Source organism: Phyllobates terribilis, unplaced genomic scaffold, assembly GCF_046119375.1.
Source record: "Phyllobates terribilis strain yellow unplaced genomic scaffold, ASM4611937v1 Scaffold_9__5_contigs__length_417890890, whole genome shotgun sequence".
Classification (NCBI taxonomy): Eukaryota; Metazoa; Chordata; class Amphibia; order Anura; family Dendrobatidae; genus Phyllobates; species Phyllobates terribilis.
The window spans coordinates 370,467,995-370,486,652 of NW_027362769.1; the positions used below are offsets into that span (position 1 = coordinate 370,467,995).

The following is an 18,658-nucleotide window of genomic DNA, read 5'->3' on the forward strand; positions in this document are numbered from 1 at the left end:
CTTCCGAAATGAGATTTTCAGATGTCTTTATCACCATGTGCCGCTGTGAAGTCTTCGGAGTTTCTATTAATTGAGATTCTTTGCTGAATAGATCTGTCAAAACATCACAAATGGTGGATGAAGACAATGGGATGGAGGAGCCTGGTGCAGTGTGCAAGGTGGTACAGGGTGGTGCAGTGTGCAAGGTGGTACAGGATGGTGCAGTATGCAAGGTGGTACAGGCTGGTGCAGTGTGCAAGGTGGTACAGGCTGGTGCAGTGTGCAAGGTGGTACAGGCTGGTGCAGTGTGCAAGGTGGTACAGGCTGGTGCAGTGTGCAAGGTGGTACAGGATGGTGCAAGGTGGTACAGGATGGTGCAAGGTGGTACAGGCTGGTGCAGTGTGCAAGGTGGTACAGGCTGGTGCAGTGTGCAAGGTGGTACAGGGTGGTACAGTGTGCAAGGTGGTACAGGATGGTGCAAGGTGGTACAGGATGGTGCAGTGTGCAACGTGGTACAGGATGGTGCAGTGTGCAACGTGGTACAGGATGGTGCAGTGTGCAACGTGGTACAGGATGGTGCAGTGTGCAACATGGTACAGGATGGTGCAGTGTGCAAGGTGGTACAGGATGGTGCAGTATGCAAGGTGGTACAGGCTGGTGCAGTGTGCAACGTGGTGCAGTGTGCAACGTGGTACAGGATGGTGCGGTGTGCAATGTGACACAGGCTGGGGCAGTGTGCAACGTGTTACAGACTATGCAATGTTCAAAGTGGTAGGGGATGGTGCAGTGTGCAAGGTGTCATAGGCTGGTGCAAGGTGTTATAGGCTGGTGCAGTGTGCAAGGTGGTACAGGATGGTGCAGTGTGCAATGTGATACAGGATGGTGCAGTGTGCAAGGTGGTACAGGATGGTGCAGTGTGCAAGGTGGTACAGGATGGTGCAGTGTGCAAGGTGGTACAGGCTTGTGCAGTGTGCAAGGTGGTACAGGCTTGTGCAGTGTGCAAGGTGGTACAGGCTGGTGCAGTGTGCAAGGTGGTACAGGCTGGTGCAGTGTGCAAGGTGGTACAGGATGGTGCAGTGTGCAAGGTGGTACAGGATGGTGCAGTGTGCAAGGTGGTACAGGATGGTGCAGTGTACAAGGTGGTACAGGATGGTGCAGTGTGCAAGGTGGTACAGGATGGTGCAGTGTGCAAGGTGGTACAGGATGGTGCAGTATGCGAGGTGGTACAGGCTGGTGCAGTGTGCAACGTGGTACAGGCTGGTGCAGTGTGCAACGTGGTACAGGATGGTGCAGTGTGCAACGTGGTACAGGATGGTGCAGTGTGCAACGTGGTACAGGATGGTGCAGTGTGCAACGTGTTACAGACTATGCAATGTTCAAGGTGGTAGGGGATGGTGCAGTGTGCAAGGTGTCATAGACTGGTGCAAGGTGGTACAGGATGGTGCAGTGTACAAAGTAGTACAGATTGATGCAATGTGCAAGGTATTGTAGGCTGGTGCAGTGTGCAAGGTGTAGTCTGGTACAGTGTGCAAGATGATACAGCAGTGTGTAAAGATTTACAGACTGGTGCAGTGTGCTATGGTTACAAGTTACTATATGCTAAGGTTACAGGTTGGTGCAGTGTGCTAAGGTTACAGGTTGGTGCAGTGTGCTAAAGGTTGGTGCAGTGTGCTAAAGGTTGGTGCAGTGTGCTAAAGTTACAGGTTGGTGCAGTGTGCTAAGGTTACATGTTGGTGCAGTATCCCGTGACACCATGTTACAATGTTGTGTTCATGACTTGGTCCATGGTGCAGTGATCATGAGCTCCTGAGTTGTCTCACACGATGCACTCTGAAGGGATCACCGGCTTGTACAGCACACAGTGGTCTCACATCGGTGTCGGCGCTGGTTCCTGGTGATGGTGGTCTCTTGGCTTCAGATCTGCACTGATGACCCCTAACACTACAGCCAGCCATGGTATAACCCAGACTACGCGGTACAGCAGTGCGCGCTCTGGGCTCTGCTACATTCCCTCTGTAGTAATGATATTGTTATTAGTGATGACGAGATATCGCCTTGTGTGAAGAACCCAAATTCCGGCACAATGGATGTGTCACCAGGATGTTCCTGCTATTGTTCCCGCGATGGCGGCGGCGGCGCACACATCGTGTTATTTCCACATAATAATTATATCATCGTGTCAATATTTAACATATAATAATCAGGGAGCGGTGCAGTAATCACACGATACATTACATGTGACAGACAGGTGGAGTGACACCGGCTCATTGTCACAAATCCCATTACACGGAGGAAGACGCCGCGCAATTACCACAATTAGATTATTACCCGCTCGCATTAAGTGTTTGTGTCTATGGCTGAGAGCCGCTGCTGTGTTCTTTGTATTGCAGGGACGCCGCTCGCCGGCTCCTTGTGTCAGACCACCTGCCTACTGTTCCCTTCCCGGGCGCTCCTCGGCTCCTCACCAGCGTACGTCCAAGTGCTGGAGCAGCTGAGCAGCAGAGCGTTCCGCATCACCGCCGCGCGACTCACCACCTTCGACCAATCCCAAGCTCAGTTTGTTGCGGAGCTGTATAGCCTACGGGATAGCCTCTCTGCGGAGGTAGGTTAGCCGTGAACCGTGGCTTGTACACCACATCCTAGACCACCCATCAGATAACTTCTGACTCTTCTTGCAGTTCAAGGCTGAGATCGCCGGCCCCTGTCTGTTGGTAGCCGCCCAGCGGGACAACGCCGTGACCTGTTTCCACTCGCTAATGGCCAGGTAAGCGCCAGTGTATTTCTGTCAAGGAAAGAAAAAAAACTCGGGAGTAATTAGCTAAGGAAATGAAGTGAATAATTCATTACAGCCGCATCGATCAGAGCTCGCCGCTCGGACATGGAGCCTCCAAAGGAAAAAGAGATCGGAGAACCCTCCAGTGCCCTGAATCATTGGCATCGCCGCCCTCTAGAATAACCGGGCAGATCTTTCCATAGACTTCTTTTTTTGTTCTTCAGACATTTGGGGCATTCATAGTGTCAGATCTGGGTTACCCACAGGGCACAAGTAGATGCCAATCTGTGCCCGGGCCTGCCTATGGGTGCCCAGACTGGCTGCCAATCTTGGGGCTATCACTTACTCAACATTTATCACTTCTGCACAGGAGAGGAGATAAATGTATGACCCCCTACCAATCTCGAGTACAGGGATATTTTCCAGTAGTGGGCATGCGAGACCACCGCTCCACCCATCGTCTATGGACTTGGTGGTCACACGTGCTCACTACTGCTCTGATCACACTGCGGACTTTGGGACCCCTGTTCTCCAGTGATCAAACCTACATGGTGTGTTGTCTATGTCCCAGTTTATATCCGGTCATGGGTGGTCATATTGTTGTTTTTCCCACTAACGTTTATTATTAGTGGTGGAAACGTTAAGGATCTTTCTATGAATTGGGCACCTAGGGCTATAGAGGCTGTCGTTCGGTAGCTAGAACCAGTGCCGGACCCCCCTCCCCAAAAGAACTGGAAAGGAGAAAATCGGTATGAAGTTTGTCCAAGGGTGTGAAGAAGGGGAAAGAAACCCTTTTGTGCTGAGTGGCAAAAACTGGCACCATAATGGGAGGGTGGTACATGACTTTCTTGTCTGTCGTCCTCTAGGTTGATATTTCCATCCTGCCATGTAATGAACAAGGTGCAAGTAATTCCTACAATCTTCTTTAGGGTTGGGGTCTGAGGGTGTATATGTGACCGGAGGTAATGGCCACCTTCAGTAATCCAGGCAGTTTAGGGTTAACCTGCAGCAGTAAAGGGGGTCATGGAGAGAGGATTTGGGAGACTGAAGCCCGGACAGTTCAGTTTCCTCTGATGGATTACGCCTCAGGAAAATCCGTTTATAGAAGGCTTTTGTTATGTCACAGATTAGATGGCGTGTCAGGATTTCCATGACTTAAAAGATGCCATGGAGCTGCCCATACATTCACCGAGATGAGGGCACCGTCACACGCCGCCAAGAGCACCCAGCCGGTTACTGCTGTCTCTGCCAGTCTTCTTCCTGCTCTCCAAGTCTATCCAAGCGATCCAATCCATTAGGATATCACTCCTGCACGAGACATGCTGTACTTTGAGGTGCTCATACACTTTAGATCACTGTTGGCCAAACGCTCATATGAGCCACCACCATCTTTCCCTTCTCCCCCATACACTTGTGGATCAAAGAGAAGGTTCATATGTTTTCTATGGGGGAGCCACTGCCAGACTTTTCTTTCAAAACGCTCATTCTTATAACCAATATGGGCTCACTTTAGATTTTGGCAAAACCAACGATGGCAAATGTCATGAGCTAGAAGGATCAGGCTGTTGGATTTCAATATGCTCAATCCATTTTGTTCTCAAGGGTGATAAGCCGCCAAAAGATCTATCTGACAACTCTTCTCTTCCTACCGAGAATACTTACAACATCAGCCAACCATACATGTGTATGAGGGGTCTTTTCTACCCGACTTTCCCCCCATAAACATGCACAACTGAGACTCCTATCTAGAGTTATGGCCAGCTTTGGGTAGGTAGACTGATCTTTAATAACAATTGCCTGTGTGCCATCTGTCTTGATGTTGGGCAGGATGTCTCCTTAGAAGGTCACCAAGACTTTGAGTAGACGTCGGTGGAGATGGTTGATGTTCTTATGGGTCTTTTTCTTTCAAAAAATCCTAGACTTTATTATTCAGGTACCCCAACCAGGTCAATCCAGAGCCCTAGTACCGAAACTCTCAGCAGAGAAGTCAGTTCTCGAGTTCTTGCTCCGTGTGATGGAATCTTGGCCTTCGCATGAGTCTTGGCCACTGTTTTAGACCTATATAGCCACCATCTGACATGTCAGGTCCTCAGGTTCTCCTTCCAAGAAGGCATTTATTTGATACGTAGAAGTCCTTAGTGCAGTAATATGAAGCCAGCGATCATTTTTGTCCCCCAGAGTGAACACATGTGTATGTAAAACCGCACACACGTGTATATGTGCCCCACGAGCGTATAGACCTCTAATTGCGGCAGGGAGCAGGCTGTGTGACAAGAGGCTGTGTGAGTCCCAGCAGGGAGCAGTGTTGATTTCGCCTTCTCTGTCGGAGGGAGAGGGGGTGACAGGAGCGTCTGAGATCCCCCTCCCCAGCTCTCTCAGCTCTTATCTCTGATGTTCCAGCACCGCTCTCCTCAGAACCGTGAGTTATAGCCAGCTGCACAAGAAAACTAGGCCAGACGGAGTTTAAAGCAGTCTATTGAAATCATGCAAAACCAGAGCAAAGGGATTTTACTTGGCGGTGCAGTTGTTCCGGTTACCGCCACGGAAATCACTTCTTCAGCGAGTTATTTTGAGGATGTTTGGAGCATGATTATTTTTACTTGCTACTTCAGATTTGATCAAAATCTCCACCTGGACCACGGCAGTGATTGGCATTTTTATTGTAAAGTATAGGAGATAAGGGACGTGTGCTGTAATGACCTACAGCCAGATCTGAGGGTCAAGTCACAAATCCCCACCGGATCGGCGAAGAACTAGATTGTCAGCAATTGAGTTGACTTCTTTTTGGAAAGTTGTGTTCAGTTCTCAAGACTTCTTCAAAAATATATTGTTTGGATATCTATTGGAAACTAGGTGTGGGGGACAGTTACCTTGTGGGACGCCCATCCGAAGTGGTGCTTCCTTCTAAGACACTAATTACAAGGGATATACACTTTAGGACACTTACCTTCTATTGCTGCTCCCTTCTAGGACACCTTTAGAATAGACTCCTACCTTCTAGGACACCTTTCTTCAAGGATACCCTTTATGAAAATACACCAGCCTTATATGACACCTGCCTGGTGGGACACTCATTAGAAAGGACACCAATTTTAGGCCACCTTTTAGAACACCAGTTTTAGGACACTTTTTACCTCCTAGGGCGGCCTTTAGAATGGAGACTTATAGGATATCCATTAGAGAAGATGTTTTTCTTCTTGGACACCTTTTATAATAGACACCTACCTTCTAGGACATCCTTTCGAATAGACACCTACTTTCTAGGAAACCCTTTAGAATAGACACCTACCTTCTATGATACCGTTTAGAATATACTCCCATCATGTAGGACACCCTTTAGAATAGACACCTGTCTTCTAGGACATCCTTTAGAATAGAGACCTGTCTTCTAGGACATCCTTTAGAATAGACACCTGTCTTCTAGGACATCCTTTAGAATAGACACCTGTCTTCTAGGACATCCTTTAGAATAGACACCTGTCTTCTAGGACATCCTTTAGAATAGAGACCTGTCTTCTAGGACATCCTTTAGAATAGAGACCTGTCTTCTAGGACATCCTTTAGAATAGAGACCTGTCTTCTAGGACATCCTTTAGAATATACACCTGTCTTCTAGGACATCCTTTAGAATAGACACCTACCTTCTAGGACATCCTTTAGAATAGACACCTACCTTCTAGGACATCCTTTAGAGTAGACACCTACCGATAATGTATGTAAAGCGCTGCGGAATATGTTGGCGCTATATAAAAATAAAGATTATTATTACCTTCTAGGACATCCTTTAGAATAGACACCTACCTTCTATGGCATCCTTTAGAATAGACACCTACCTTCTAGGACATCCTTTAGAATAGACACCTACCTTCTAGGACATCCTTTAGAATAGACACCTACCTTCTAGGACATCCTTTAGAATAGACACCTACCTTCTAGGGCATCCTTTAGAATAGACACCTACCTTCTAGGACATCCTTTAGAATAGACACCTACCTTCTAGGACATCCTTTAGAATAGACCCCTACCTTCTAGGACCTCCTTTAGAATAGACACCTACCTTCTAGGACATCCTTTAGAATAGACACCTACCTTCTAGGACATCCTTTAGAATAGACACCTACCTTCTAGGACATCCTTTAGAATAGACACCTACCTTCTAGGACATCCTTTAGAATAGACACCTACCTTCTAGGACATCCTTTAGAATAGACACCTACCTTCTAGGACATCCTTTAGAATAGACACCTACCTTCTAGGGCATCCTTTAGAATAGACACCTACCTTCTAGGGCATCCTTTAGAATAGACACCTACCTTCTAGGACATCCTTTAGAATAGACACCTACCTTCTAGGACATCCTTTAGAATAGACACCTACCTTCTAAAAACATTTTTAGAATAGTGACACCCATTAGAATAGATCCTTACAATGGTGCTTGAAAATGTGTGAACTCAACATTTTTCAAAATCCTGCATAGATTTGACCTAAAACTATATCCGATTTTCACACACATTCTAAAATTAGATAAAGAGAACCAAATCAAACAAATGAGTCCAAAATTTTAGACCCTGTCATTTTTTTATTGTGGAAAATGATATCACATGTCTGTGAGTGGCAAAAATATGTGAACCTTTAGGATTACTAGATAATTTGAGGGTGAAATTAGAGTCTTGTGTTTCAATCAATGTGATGAAAATTAAATCACCTGTTTCATTTAAAGAACAGGAATCTATCAAGTCCAACACATTTGTGTGGAGATTTCTGAGGACCTCTTCAGAAGGGGAGTTGTTAAGGTTCATCAGGCTGGAAAAGGTTAAAAAAATCTCTATATAGTTTGGACTCCATCACTCCACAGTCAGACAGATTGTGTACAAATGGAGGAAATTCAAGACCATTATTACTCTCCCCAGGAGTGGTCGACCAACAAAGATCACTCCAAGAGCAAGGCGTATTTATAGCCTGCAAGATCATAAAGGAACCCAAGATAACTTCTAAGCAATTAAAGGCCTTCTTCACATTAGTTAATGTTCATGTGCAGCACCATGTATGATTAGACTTGGGTTACCTTGATGTCGTTTATTTAGTTAGTGGGTACTTGGACCTGTTCTAGGACACCCTTAGAAATGGACTCCTACTCCTTAGGACCTAGCCTTATATGTGACATAGGTTAGTACCATTTTGCTTTGGAACGTTGAAGCTTTTTTATAGTTAGTATTTCTACTTTTATATCTTCATTCTCGCAGCCACAATTTGCAGAAAGACGAGATGAGTACGGCCTTCATCTTGAGCCCTCAGAGCCAGCGGCAGGTAGGTCCTACGTCCGCTTCTCCAGCGTTGTCTCATTATATGATGACACATGCACGACGTACATATACCAGATGCCGGGGAGGTGGTGGAGAATTGCGTTTATATCGTTGATTTCATTTAGCAGAAGTGAATTACATTCTTCCTTGGGCCTTTGGGACTTGTGAGATAAGCGGAGGTTGTGCTGACGCCGGATTGTGTTCTCCATTATTCCCCCCGTCCCATCCTCACGCCTTGCATTCTCGCATTTTCTTCCCTGTAGGCCGTCGCGATGATCAACTGCTTTTTTGATTCACTGACCCCTGACAGCATTCACCGAGTTGTGCCTCAAGCCTCCTGAGAAGAAGAGGTGCAATTTCCCGATTTCCTTCATCAAGCCTCAATGACAAGACTCAATGTCACCCTGAGAGCCTTGTGGGGTGGTCATCTGATAAAACATAACCCATAAAACTGTCAAGATCTGAAAGTCTCACAGTCTGACATGCTGGGAGTTGTAGTTTCCACTGCCAGCATCGTAGGAAGACAAGTCATCGACCCATCCTTAATTATTTACTGACCCTTTTAGTTTGGCCTCTAAGTATCAAGGAGACCTAAAATCCTGATGAAGGCTGCAACTCCTTCTTTAGGCACTAACATTCTGTTCTGCTCCACACAACTCTCATCGTCTGGTCCTTTTGCATTCTGACAATTGCCACTTCCTCCTTTAGGTGGCGCTAATCAGTATTTCTACCACATGAGGTCAAAAATTGACTGAATAAAGAAAGCGCCACCTAGTGGAGAATTTTAGGATTCGCTTGAACCAAAGAGCAGAACATTCATACGCCATAGGAAAAAAATGATAAAATTAGTAGGGTAAGTTTTCCTTGATTTTAACGTATATCCCCCATATGTTTTTTTTTATTACTCCAGTGTACCTAAAATTTAAAAAAAAATGCAAATTTGGAATCAGTCTTTATTTAAAATCTCTTACTTTTTTGTGCCTACAGTTCCTATTCAGACTGATGTGTCTCCATGGTTACAGACTACAAACAAACCCTATGTAGTCTGGTCCTGTAATCTCCCATCAGTGCCCTAATTCTTGCTACCCTTCTAAATGGACGAAGGATTAAGAGAGAAGTGGCAGAATCAGACTACACAGGGTTTGTTTGTAGTCTGTAACCATGGAGACACATAGAAACAAAGTAGTAGGAGATTACAGGGGATGACCCCTTTTATTGTGATGGTGGTGCTCTGGACTAGAAGATTCTACCTGACCTTGATCCTTGATGGCAATGGATGTGGCGTAAAAAACATTGGACACCGTGATCTCTGGATCCGCTTCCACAATTCTGCCTCCTGTATCGGCGCACGTCCAATGTTTCCATGGGCAGCAGGGGGGCATAAACGGAAGGGATGAGCTGACGTAGAATTTTCTGTGCCCGAAGACCACAGGTTATCGCATGTTAGAAATTCCACTAGAAAGGGGCCAATATCTCTCATTAAAAATCTCCTGTCGTTTTGTGTTTACTGCTCCTATGCAGAGCTATGTGTCTCCATGGTGACAGACTACAAACACACTCTGTGTAGTCTGAAACTGCAGACATATTCACTTTCCACCGGTTCTCCAATTCATTCAATGATACTCCCTTCCATCTGACTCTTACTACTCTACTGAACTATGTCTGTAATCATAGAGACACATAGTTCTGCATAGGAGCTGTAGATGCAAAACGGTAGGAGAATTTAAAGAGAGTCTAAATGAAGAGTTGCTTCTTTTTTTTTTTTTTTTTTTTTTTTTTTTTTTTTTAGATGAATTGGAGAAATAAAAAAAAATTGTTAGCAAAATTATACATATCCTTTATCTAAAAGGGAGCTGTACCTTTAATTAAATCTAATCCAGGGCAGCGATTTAATGAAGGTTCTGTAGGAGACGTCACTAAGACCATAAGCAGACAGGCGAGAAAAGCTGATTCACAAAGTCAAAAGTGTGCTATGAGCGGCCATGCTGAGAAGAGGTCACCCGGCAATCTATCCTGGAGACCCTCGGTGACCCCTTCAGGACTTGATTGCTTTAGCGGAGGTCTGGAAGGAGACCGGGAGACCTTCGTATCAGTCAGGGGAGAGGACCACCAATTGGAATGAATATCTCCATATCTTTGCTACCTGTTCATCCTAAAGCTAAAGGGATTGTCCAATATTAGAAGAAAAGAGGTTTACTGCTTACACAAACAGCGCCACTCTTACCTACAGGCTATGTCTGACATTGCAGCTTAGTGCCATTCAAGTGGAAACTGCAATACCAGACACAGTCTGTGGACAGGAGTGGCACTATTTATAGAAAAAAAAACAGACTTTCTTCTTTTTATGGACAATTCCTTTAAGTCAGTATGCATGGAATGGACGACACGACGAGATATCTTATACTTCCAGAAGTGTTATGTATAGAATTTGTATATTGCAAAACAATGGTCTCAAACCTACACAAAATTGGAGTTGCCACAACTGGAGATCCACAGATTAGAGGATATATGAACGAGCTTCCATTAATGCCCTGTGGGCTACAACCAAAGAACACTATGTAAACATATGTGTGTGTGTGTGTGTGTGTGTATATATATATATATATATATATTACATATATATGTGTATGTAGTACCATGCAGCTACTCAGGGTTTTCCATTTTTGAGGGTTTACAAAAAAAAGCCATAGAGGACCCTATTAAGGTGTCTTCTATTAATCCGTGATTTTTCTATGACCCTTCCGGATGAGATAAGATAAGCCATGTACTTTTAGTTTTTTAAGTGTTCCCTCACAGATCAGGGGTTTAGATACACAATGGTGATTCCGTATTTTTAAAGTTTTGAAAAGTTCTATTTTACTTTAGTTCTCTGCTTGTTACCAGTGAATGGAAGCAATCTTAGGGTATGTGCACCCGACGTCTCTATCAGGTGGGTCGGCTCCTGAAAAAGCTCTCGAAACAAGGAAAAAAGAATGAACTTATGCATTGCAATGTGCTCGAATAGGTTTAATCAACTTCTTTTTAATAGCTTCAGATTTTCCAAAGACGTGAAGTCGTTAAAATAAGTGAACCAACTATTCTGCATAAAGAAATGCAATCGGGAAGATCTATGCCCCGCCCATAGATCTTAACAGCTAATCTGCATATGAGAAAAATGTGGATTTCTCTGCAATAAGACATCAGATGGCAGATCAGATATCAAGATATAATTTTATTCAACTTTCTATGACCTACATGTCCATATAGATGGCTCAGGAAGATTGATCCTACAGATTCCCCTTAAGAAAGGGAAGGAGAAAGCAAAGGAGGAGGGAAGGAGGAAAGAAAGGAATGAGGAGAGGTAAGAGAGAAAGGAAGGTTAGGAGGAAGAAAGAGATTTGAGTTGCTGAGTTTAGCTGAGAAAAGATCATCTACACCGACACACTGTAACAAATCATCTGTGGCCAGCAAGAAGGACTCCTGTTCCTATTTATTAATGTTTAGTATGGAAGGTTGTATTTATGTTTATTCTATTTAATAAACTCGTACTTGTGATGTCATCAGTCTGTGCTATTATATACGGTACATGTGTGGTTCAAGTTTAAAGCGCCTTTGATTTAGCAGGTGGCAGGTTGGGTGCCCCACAGTCGGGGCGCCTGAAAATGTAAAATAAAAACCCGCCAAGTATGCCAAACCAATTTGTCACCATAGTCGCACCTTTCAGGTGAAACCGTACATATGTATCAAAACGACCTAAACAAAGTTATGGGATCCATTCTAATACTGTTAGTAGGAATTTTCAGACGGAAAGTGCCTGTGGTACAGATATTAGGTGGAGTTTCTCTTTAAAGGGGTATTCCCATCTCCAAGATCCTATCCCAATATGTAGTAGGTGTAATAATGATAGTATTAGCCAATACCTCCAATTAGAAATTTAGTATAGTTCTTCTGATTCGCTATGTCGCTTACCTCATGTTCAGGGCATTGCAGTAGCTTCGGTATCCATAGTTATGACCACTCACATAGTGACAGTTAGTTAGCTCTTTGTGGTCGTAACCATGGAAACCTAAGCTACTGAAATGCCCTGCACATGGGGTAACCAACATGGCGAATCAGAAGAACTTTACTAAATTTCTAATTGGAGGTATTTTCTAATGTTATTATCATTACACTTACTACATATTGGGATAGGATCTTGGAGATGGGAATACCCCTTTAAGCCACCAGATATGAGAAGTGCAGGGTTTTAATGCGTGAGAGCATTGTGATCTGCAGCATCCCTTCATGTCAGCATCTTACCATCTGTCATTAGTTTTGGATGAAGCTTTTATGACACAAGGCTAAAAATGTCTCCTCCATCTTCACATAATATACACGTTCTCCATCCAAGTGGGCATCTGTGGGAGTAAAAATGCTATACGGAGTAAAGCTTCTCTAGCCTGTGCCAAAAATGGGCAAATATACTTAGAATTACTAATATGTAGTCTCATTTAAAGGGCTAGCAGCACCATTTAAAAAAAATAAAAAAATTAAATGTATGGTTATTTTACATTCCTTACTTGACAGTGAGCAGATCCCAAATTGTTTCTACACTGTAATCCTCAGGGATCAGCTGTCATGTGTTAGAACCTTACATTGTGTTCAATTTCTCTGTAGTTCCCCCACAGGAGAAATGAAGCATTACATTTTGTCCATTAAAACCAATGAGTTATCTGTGTAAAGCAGGACAGGACAGGTCGTCCACAGTGAGAGACGCTCTTTGTAATAACTTGGCACTCTCGCCGAGACATTAATATTCTGATTAGAGAACCCCCTTCAATTTACCCAAAATTCCCTAATATGGGAGCATTTTTCATCAGAGCTGATTTTGGAAATACAGTACAGACCAAAAGTTTGGACACACCTTCTCATTTAAAGATTTTTCTGTATTTTCATGACTATGAAAATTGTACATTCACACTGAAGGCATCAAAACTATGAATTAACACATGTGGAATTATATACTTAACAAAAAAGTGTGAAACAACTCAAAATATGTGTTATATTCTAGGTTCTTCAAAGTAGCCACCTTTTGCTTTGATGACTGCTTTGCACACTCTTGGCATTCTCTTGATGAGCTTCAAGAGGTAGTCACCGGAAATGGTTTTCACTTCACAGGTGTGGCCTGTCAGGTGTAATAAGTGGGATTTCTTGCCTTATAAATGGGGTTGGGACCATCAGTTGTGTTGTGCAGAAGTCTGGTGGATACATAGCTGATAGTCCTACTGAATAGACTGATAGAATTTGTATTATGGCAAGAAAAAAGCAGCTAAGTAAAGAAAAACGAGTGGCCATCATTAAGAAATGAAGGTCAGTCAGACCGAAAAATTGGGCCAACTTTGAAAGTGTCCCCAAGTGCAGTTGCAAAAACCATCAAGCGCTACAAAGAAACTGGCTCACATGAGGACCACCCCAGGAAAGGAAGACCAAGAGTCACCTCTGCTTCTGAGGACAAGTTTATCCGAGTCACCAGCCTCAGAAATCGCAGGTTAACAGCAGCTCAGATTAGAGACCAGGTCAATGCCACACAGAGTTCTAGCAGCAGACACATCTCTACAACAACTGTTAAGAGGAGACTTTGTGCAGCAGGCCTTCATGGTAAAATAGCTGCTAGGAAACCACTGCTAAGGACAGGCAACAAGCAGAAGAGACTTGTTTGGGTAAAGAACACAAGGAATGGACATTAGAGCAGTGGAAATCTGTGCTTTGGTCTGATGAGTCCAAATTTGAGATCTTTGGTTCCAACCACCGTGTCTTTGTGCGACGCAGAAAAGGTGAACGGATGGACTCTACATGCCTGGTTCCCACCGTGAAGCATGGAGGAGGAGGTGTGATGGTGCTTTGCTGGTGACACTGTTGGGGATTTATTCAAAATTGAAGGCATACTGAACCAGCATGGCTACCACAGCATCTTGCAGCGGCATGCTATTCCATCCGGTTTGCGTTTAGTTGGACCATCATTTATTTTTCAACAGGACAATGACCCCAAACACACCTCCAGGCTGTGTAAGGGCTATTTGACCAAGAGGGAGAGTGATGGGGGGCTACGCCAGATGACCTGGCCTCCACAGTCACCAGACCTGAACCCAATCGAGATGGTTTGGGGTGAGCTGGACCGCAGAGTGAAGGCAAAAGGGCCAACAAGTGCTAAGCATCTCTGGGAACTCCTTCCAGATTGTTGGAAGACCATTTCCGGTGACTACCTCTTGAAGCTCATCAAGAGAATGCCAAGAGTGTGCAAAGCAGTCATCAAAGCAAAAGGTGGCTACTTTGAAGAACCTAGAATATAAGACATATTTTCAGTTGTTTCACACTTTTTTGTTAAGTATATAATTCCACATGTGTTAATTCATAGTTTTGATGCCTTCAGTGTGAATGTACAATTTTCATAGTCATGAAAAAAAAGAAAAATCTTTAAATGAGAAGGTGTGTCCAAACTTTTGGTCTGTACTGTATATATTGTGGAAGGAGATGCCCTTTAAGCAAAAAAGGTGACCAGTTTACAAAAAGATCTCACATTAACATCAACGAAAGTCACTGAAAACAGGCATAAGTGGAAACAAACTTTTAGCATAAGTTATATTTGTTTTTATTTAAGGATCATTCTTAAAGGGAATCTGTCAGTAGATTTTTGCTATGTAATCTGACAGCAGCATATTATAGGGTCAGAGACCCTGATTCCAGCAATGTATCACTTAGTTTACTGCGTGCAGCAGTTGTGATATAATTCCTGTTTTCTCTGCCGCAGAGCTCTGAATGCTAAGCTGTGTATAACCCCGCCCACACCACTGATTGGCTACTTTCTGTGTGCACTGTGGTGGGGGCGTGGTTGAAACAGGAGGCACAAGACATCTAGTCTTGCATTGATAATCTCCTGCTGATAAAACACTGATTTTATTGGTACAGCCTAGTAAATGACACATCACTGGAATCCGGGTCTCTGTCCCTACATTATGCTGCTCTCAGAATACATAGCGAAAACTGCTGACAGATTCCTCTTAAATAATTTTTACTCTTTTTTTTTTTTTTTTTTTTTTTTTTTTTTTTTTTTTTTTTTTAGAGCTGTAGTTTCTTTCTGAGCTTGTGCAGTTTAACTTAAAGGGGTTGTCCAGGACTTTAATATTGATGGCCTGTCGTTAGGATAGGTCATCAATGTCTGATTGGTGTGTGTGTGACACCTGGCACGCCCGCCAATCAGCTGTTTCTGGTGCCGGCCATGGCCGGACCTGAGGGAATAGTGGCCATGCCAGGTACTGCACGCCCCTAATGATTCTAATAGGGGGTGGATATATTGTACCCGGGGCCACTATACAGTGAGAACAGCTGTCACCCCTCCACCGATCATACATAGATAACCTATCTTAAGGATAGGACATCAATATTAAAGTCCTGGACCACCCCTTTAACAGATCTGACAGACTGAGTCATTTAGGAAATATTTTCCAAACCATATTTAAAAAAAAATCCTTGTTGCCTGTAGCAACCAATCACTGTGCATCTTTCATCTTACCAGAGCAGTTTAAATAATGAAAGCTGAGCTCTGATTGGTCACTATGGGCAACAAGGGTATTTTATGTTCCATCTATTGCCTTGAATGTTAAAAATAAAAAAAATGGAAGGGACCCGTCATAAAAGGCAGAAAACTGAATAAAAGACTGTCAGCTCTCTCATCAAGGGGCTGGTGCGGGCAAACAGTTCTGCTGTTACGTAGGGACATACGTGTCGTCATGGTTACACGTCCTCCGGGTCTCTGTGCTGAGCCTTCCAGCTGTGTCTCCATGTCCCCACAGGGGACCCTGTGTATCGATACCTCTGTGTATGAGATTGGTAAATCTGCCATTCTCCGTTTAACCCATAGGAGACCTGCACTTTGTCTATGGGGGATTTGGGATAAGCAACTATTTTTTAAGGCTTTCACCATATGGAATAAATAATATGATTTTTTTTATTAATATTTATTTTATTTTTAAAGTTTTAGTCATAAAAGTGATACTGGCACCTAAAACGATATAATCCCTATGTCATGCGTCATGTCACCCCTTAAGACCCTATATGAGGCATAAACCAGCGTGTCGGTTTTAGACTCCTCCTAAATGTTAGATCTGTGGGATTAAAAAATTCCATCCCTCTGTTATTCTTCCTGGAAATGTATAATAATTTGACAAGGCAGTTACCCTGGACAGCAGGACGTGTCCTTCCTTACATTAGACTATTAGTCTGTGATTCTATGATTTTAATTTGGCAATGAAAGTGTTACCGAGGGAGTCCAAACTCTCAAATGAAATGGTCGACCTCCACCATAACAAACGATTGCCACTTGATTGTTTCAACCAGCCAATGTTTGGAATCATGTCAAGTTGTCACGGGTGTGTCAGATGTAACAGACAGTCGCTGTGCAGCTGGTTGCAGAAGATCACTTCTTTTGACATTGCAGACGTCTTGTTAAATCTGTCTTACTTTAGGACCCAGTGGCTACCTCCCTCCTGCTCTGATTGACACCCAGGCCTGGGTGTTTAAATACTTTCAGTTTGCTGCAGGGAGGCGCCGGTGATATTCACATGTTCCCTTGTGAAGGCTTGGAGCTATAGCAATCGGCTTACTTCCTCTCTGGTGCTTTGGAGGACGTTTGGTGTAATCTCTCTGAAGTCTGCTCAAGCTAAGTTTCTCCCCCTGTGTTTGTCTCCCATGTTGTCTTTAATTTATAGTGGGGACTGACCAGTGCTCATCCCCCCCCCCTTATCTATCCAGGGCCTAGCTCTAGGGATATACAGGGCTTAGGTTTCCTGTTCGGCGATTGGTGAGGAACCAATATAGGGACGGTAGGGGCGACAGGGCGATATTAGATCTGCCTAGAGGGTCTCCACTCCCCCTTTCCCTAGTGTCTGGGCTCCCTTCCCCTCATCCCTTCGTGTTGCACTTTGTCTTACTTACACTGTGCTTGACAGAAGTGATCTGTGATGTGTGTTTTGGGCTAGTGATAAATGATCATTTGTCCGCCCATTTTCATCTAAAGCATATGGGGGGCCTTATCATCTAGTCATCAGTTTATTTACACAGTACATTTCCAGGAGGAATAACAGAGGGACATATTAAAGATGCTCCAGAATTGTTGTTTCATGGGGAATACAGACATTACAGTTAGGAGACACTAAAGCCCGGTCATAGAGATGTGAACCACATCTGATCCAGCAGATAAAGATGGCTACTGTGCCACACTTCACCCTAATGACCCCTAAAATCTGGGTCATGTTGCTCCTCAGCTCATAAAGTTGGGGGTATCCGATTATATTCTAAAAACTGCCCTGCCTCAGACTGATGATGGAAACTGCGGCATCCAGATTATCAGACATAATTGAATAATTTCCCCAGAATGAACAGAACCTTCTGATCACATAGCAGGTATGGCGCGGGCAGCCGCAGTGCCAAGCTCCCACGCGTACTGCCCTGCCAGATTCTCCTCTTGTGTATAGAACAGGTACAGAAGGGGCGGCAGCAGTGCTGTCCTCTCCCACACAGGCATCGTCCTGCCAACTGCTCTGTTTGCACTTGAAGGAGAAGACCGTGCCAGCCCACCCCTCCCTGTGCCACATCCATGCCCTCAGTGCGCCCCCTCTTTATATCAGTGCCTGTCTTTTCCATTTGAGTAGAGATAATGTATGACATCCTAATCAGTCGAGATCGATGGTCCTTATTTGTGCAGTTACCTACCAGCCAATACCGCCATATGCTGCCATATATGACACCGCACTGTATAATACCTAGATACACACTGAAACATAGCTGTCTACTTGTGAAAATAACATGATATGTCATGGTGCTCCTATGCCCTCCCTTATTTTATCTTGTGTCCTCCCCTATTGTATCCTATGCACTCCCCTATTGGATTCTATGCCCTCCCCTATTGAATCTCATGTACTCCCCTATAGTATCCTATGCCCTCCCTTATTGGATCCTATGCACTCCCTTATTGGATTCTATGCCCCCCCCTATTGGATTCTATGCCATCCCCTATTGAATCTTATGTACTCCCCTATAGTATCCTCTGCCCTCCCTTATTGGATCCTATAAATTGGATCCTGAGCCCTCCCTTATTGGATTCTATGCCCTCCCCTATTGAATTCTATGCCCTCCCCTATTGGATCCTATACCCTCTACTGGATTCTATGCCCCCCTATTGGATCCTATTCCCTTACCTATTGAATCTTATGTCCTCCCCTATTGGATCCTATGCCCTCCATTATTCGATCCTATGCCTACCCCTATTGGACCTTATGCCATCCCTTATTGGATCCTATGCCCTCCCCTATTGGATTCTAGGCCCTCTCCTATTGGATCTTGTGTCCTCCCCTATTGGATCTTGTGTCCTCCCCTATTGTATCCTATGTCCTCCCCTATTGGATCCTATGCCCTCTCCTGTTAGATTCTATGCCTTCCCCTATTGGACCCTATGCCCTCCCCTATTGGATCCAATGCCCCCCTATTGGATCATATGCCCTCCCTTATTGGATTCTAGGCCCTCACTTATTGTATCGTGTGTCCTCCCCTAATGGATCTTGTGTCCTCCCCTAATGGATCCTATGCCCTC

At 44.2% G+C, this 18,658-nt stretch overlaps 1 protein-coding gene across 5 annotated transcripts in view; it reads left to right on the forward strand.

Moving 5' to 3' along the window:
* LOC141162302 (dynein axonemal assembly factor 8-like) overlaps positions 1-11,411 on the forward strand; it is a 71,494-nt gene extending 60,083 nt beyond the window's left edge. For all 5 annotated transcript variants that reach the window (XM_073648269.1, XM_073648268.1, XM_073648270.1 and 2 more), the window contains 4 exons: positions 2,370-2,581; positions 2,658-2,743; positions 7,996-8,059; positions 8,319-11,411. In XM_073648269.1, the coding sequence (XP_073504370.1) occupies positions 2,370-2,581; positions 2,658-2,743; positions 7,996-8,059; positions 8,319-8,396 (440 nt within the window). In that variant the 3' untranslated portion in view covers positions 8,397-11,411. The remainder of the gene's footprint in view (positions 1-2,369; positions 2,582-2,657; positions 2,744-7,995; positions 8,060-8,318) is intronic.
* Positions 11,412-18,658: the final 7,247 nt, after the last annotated feature.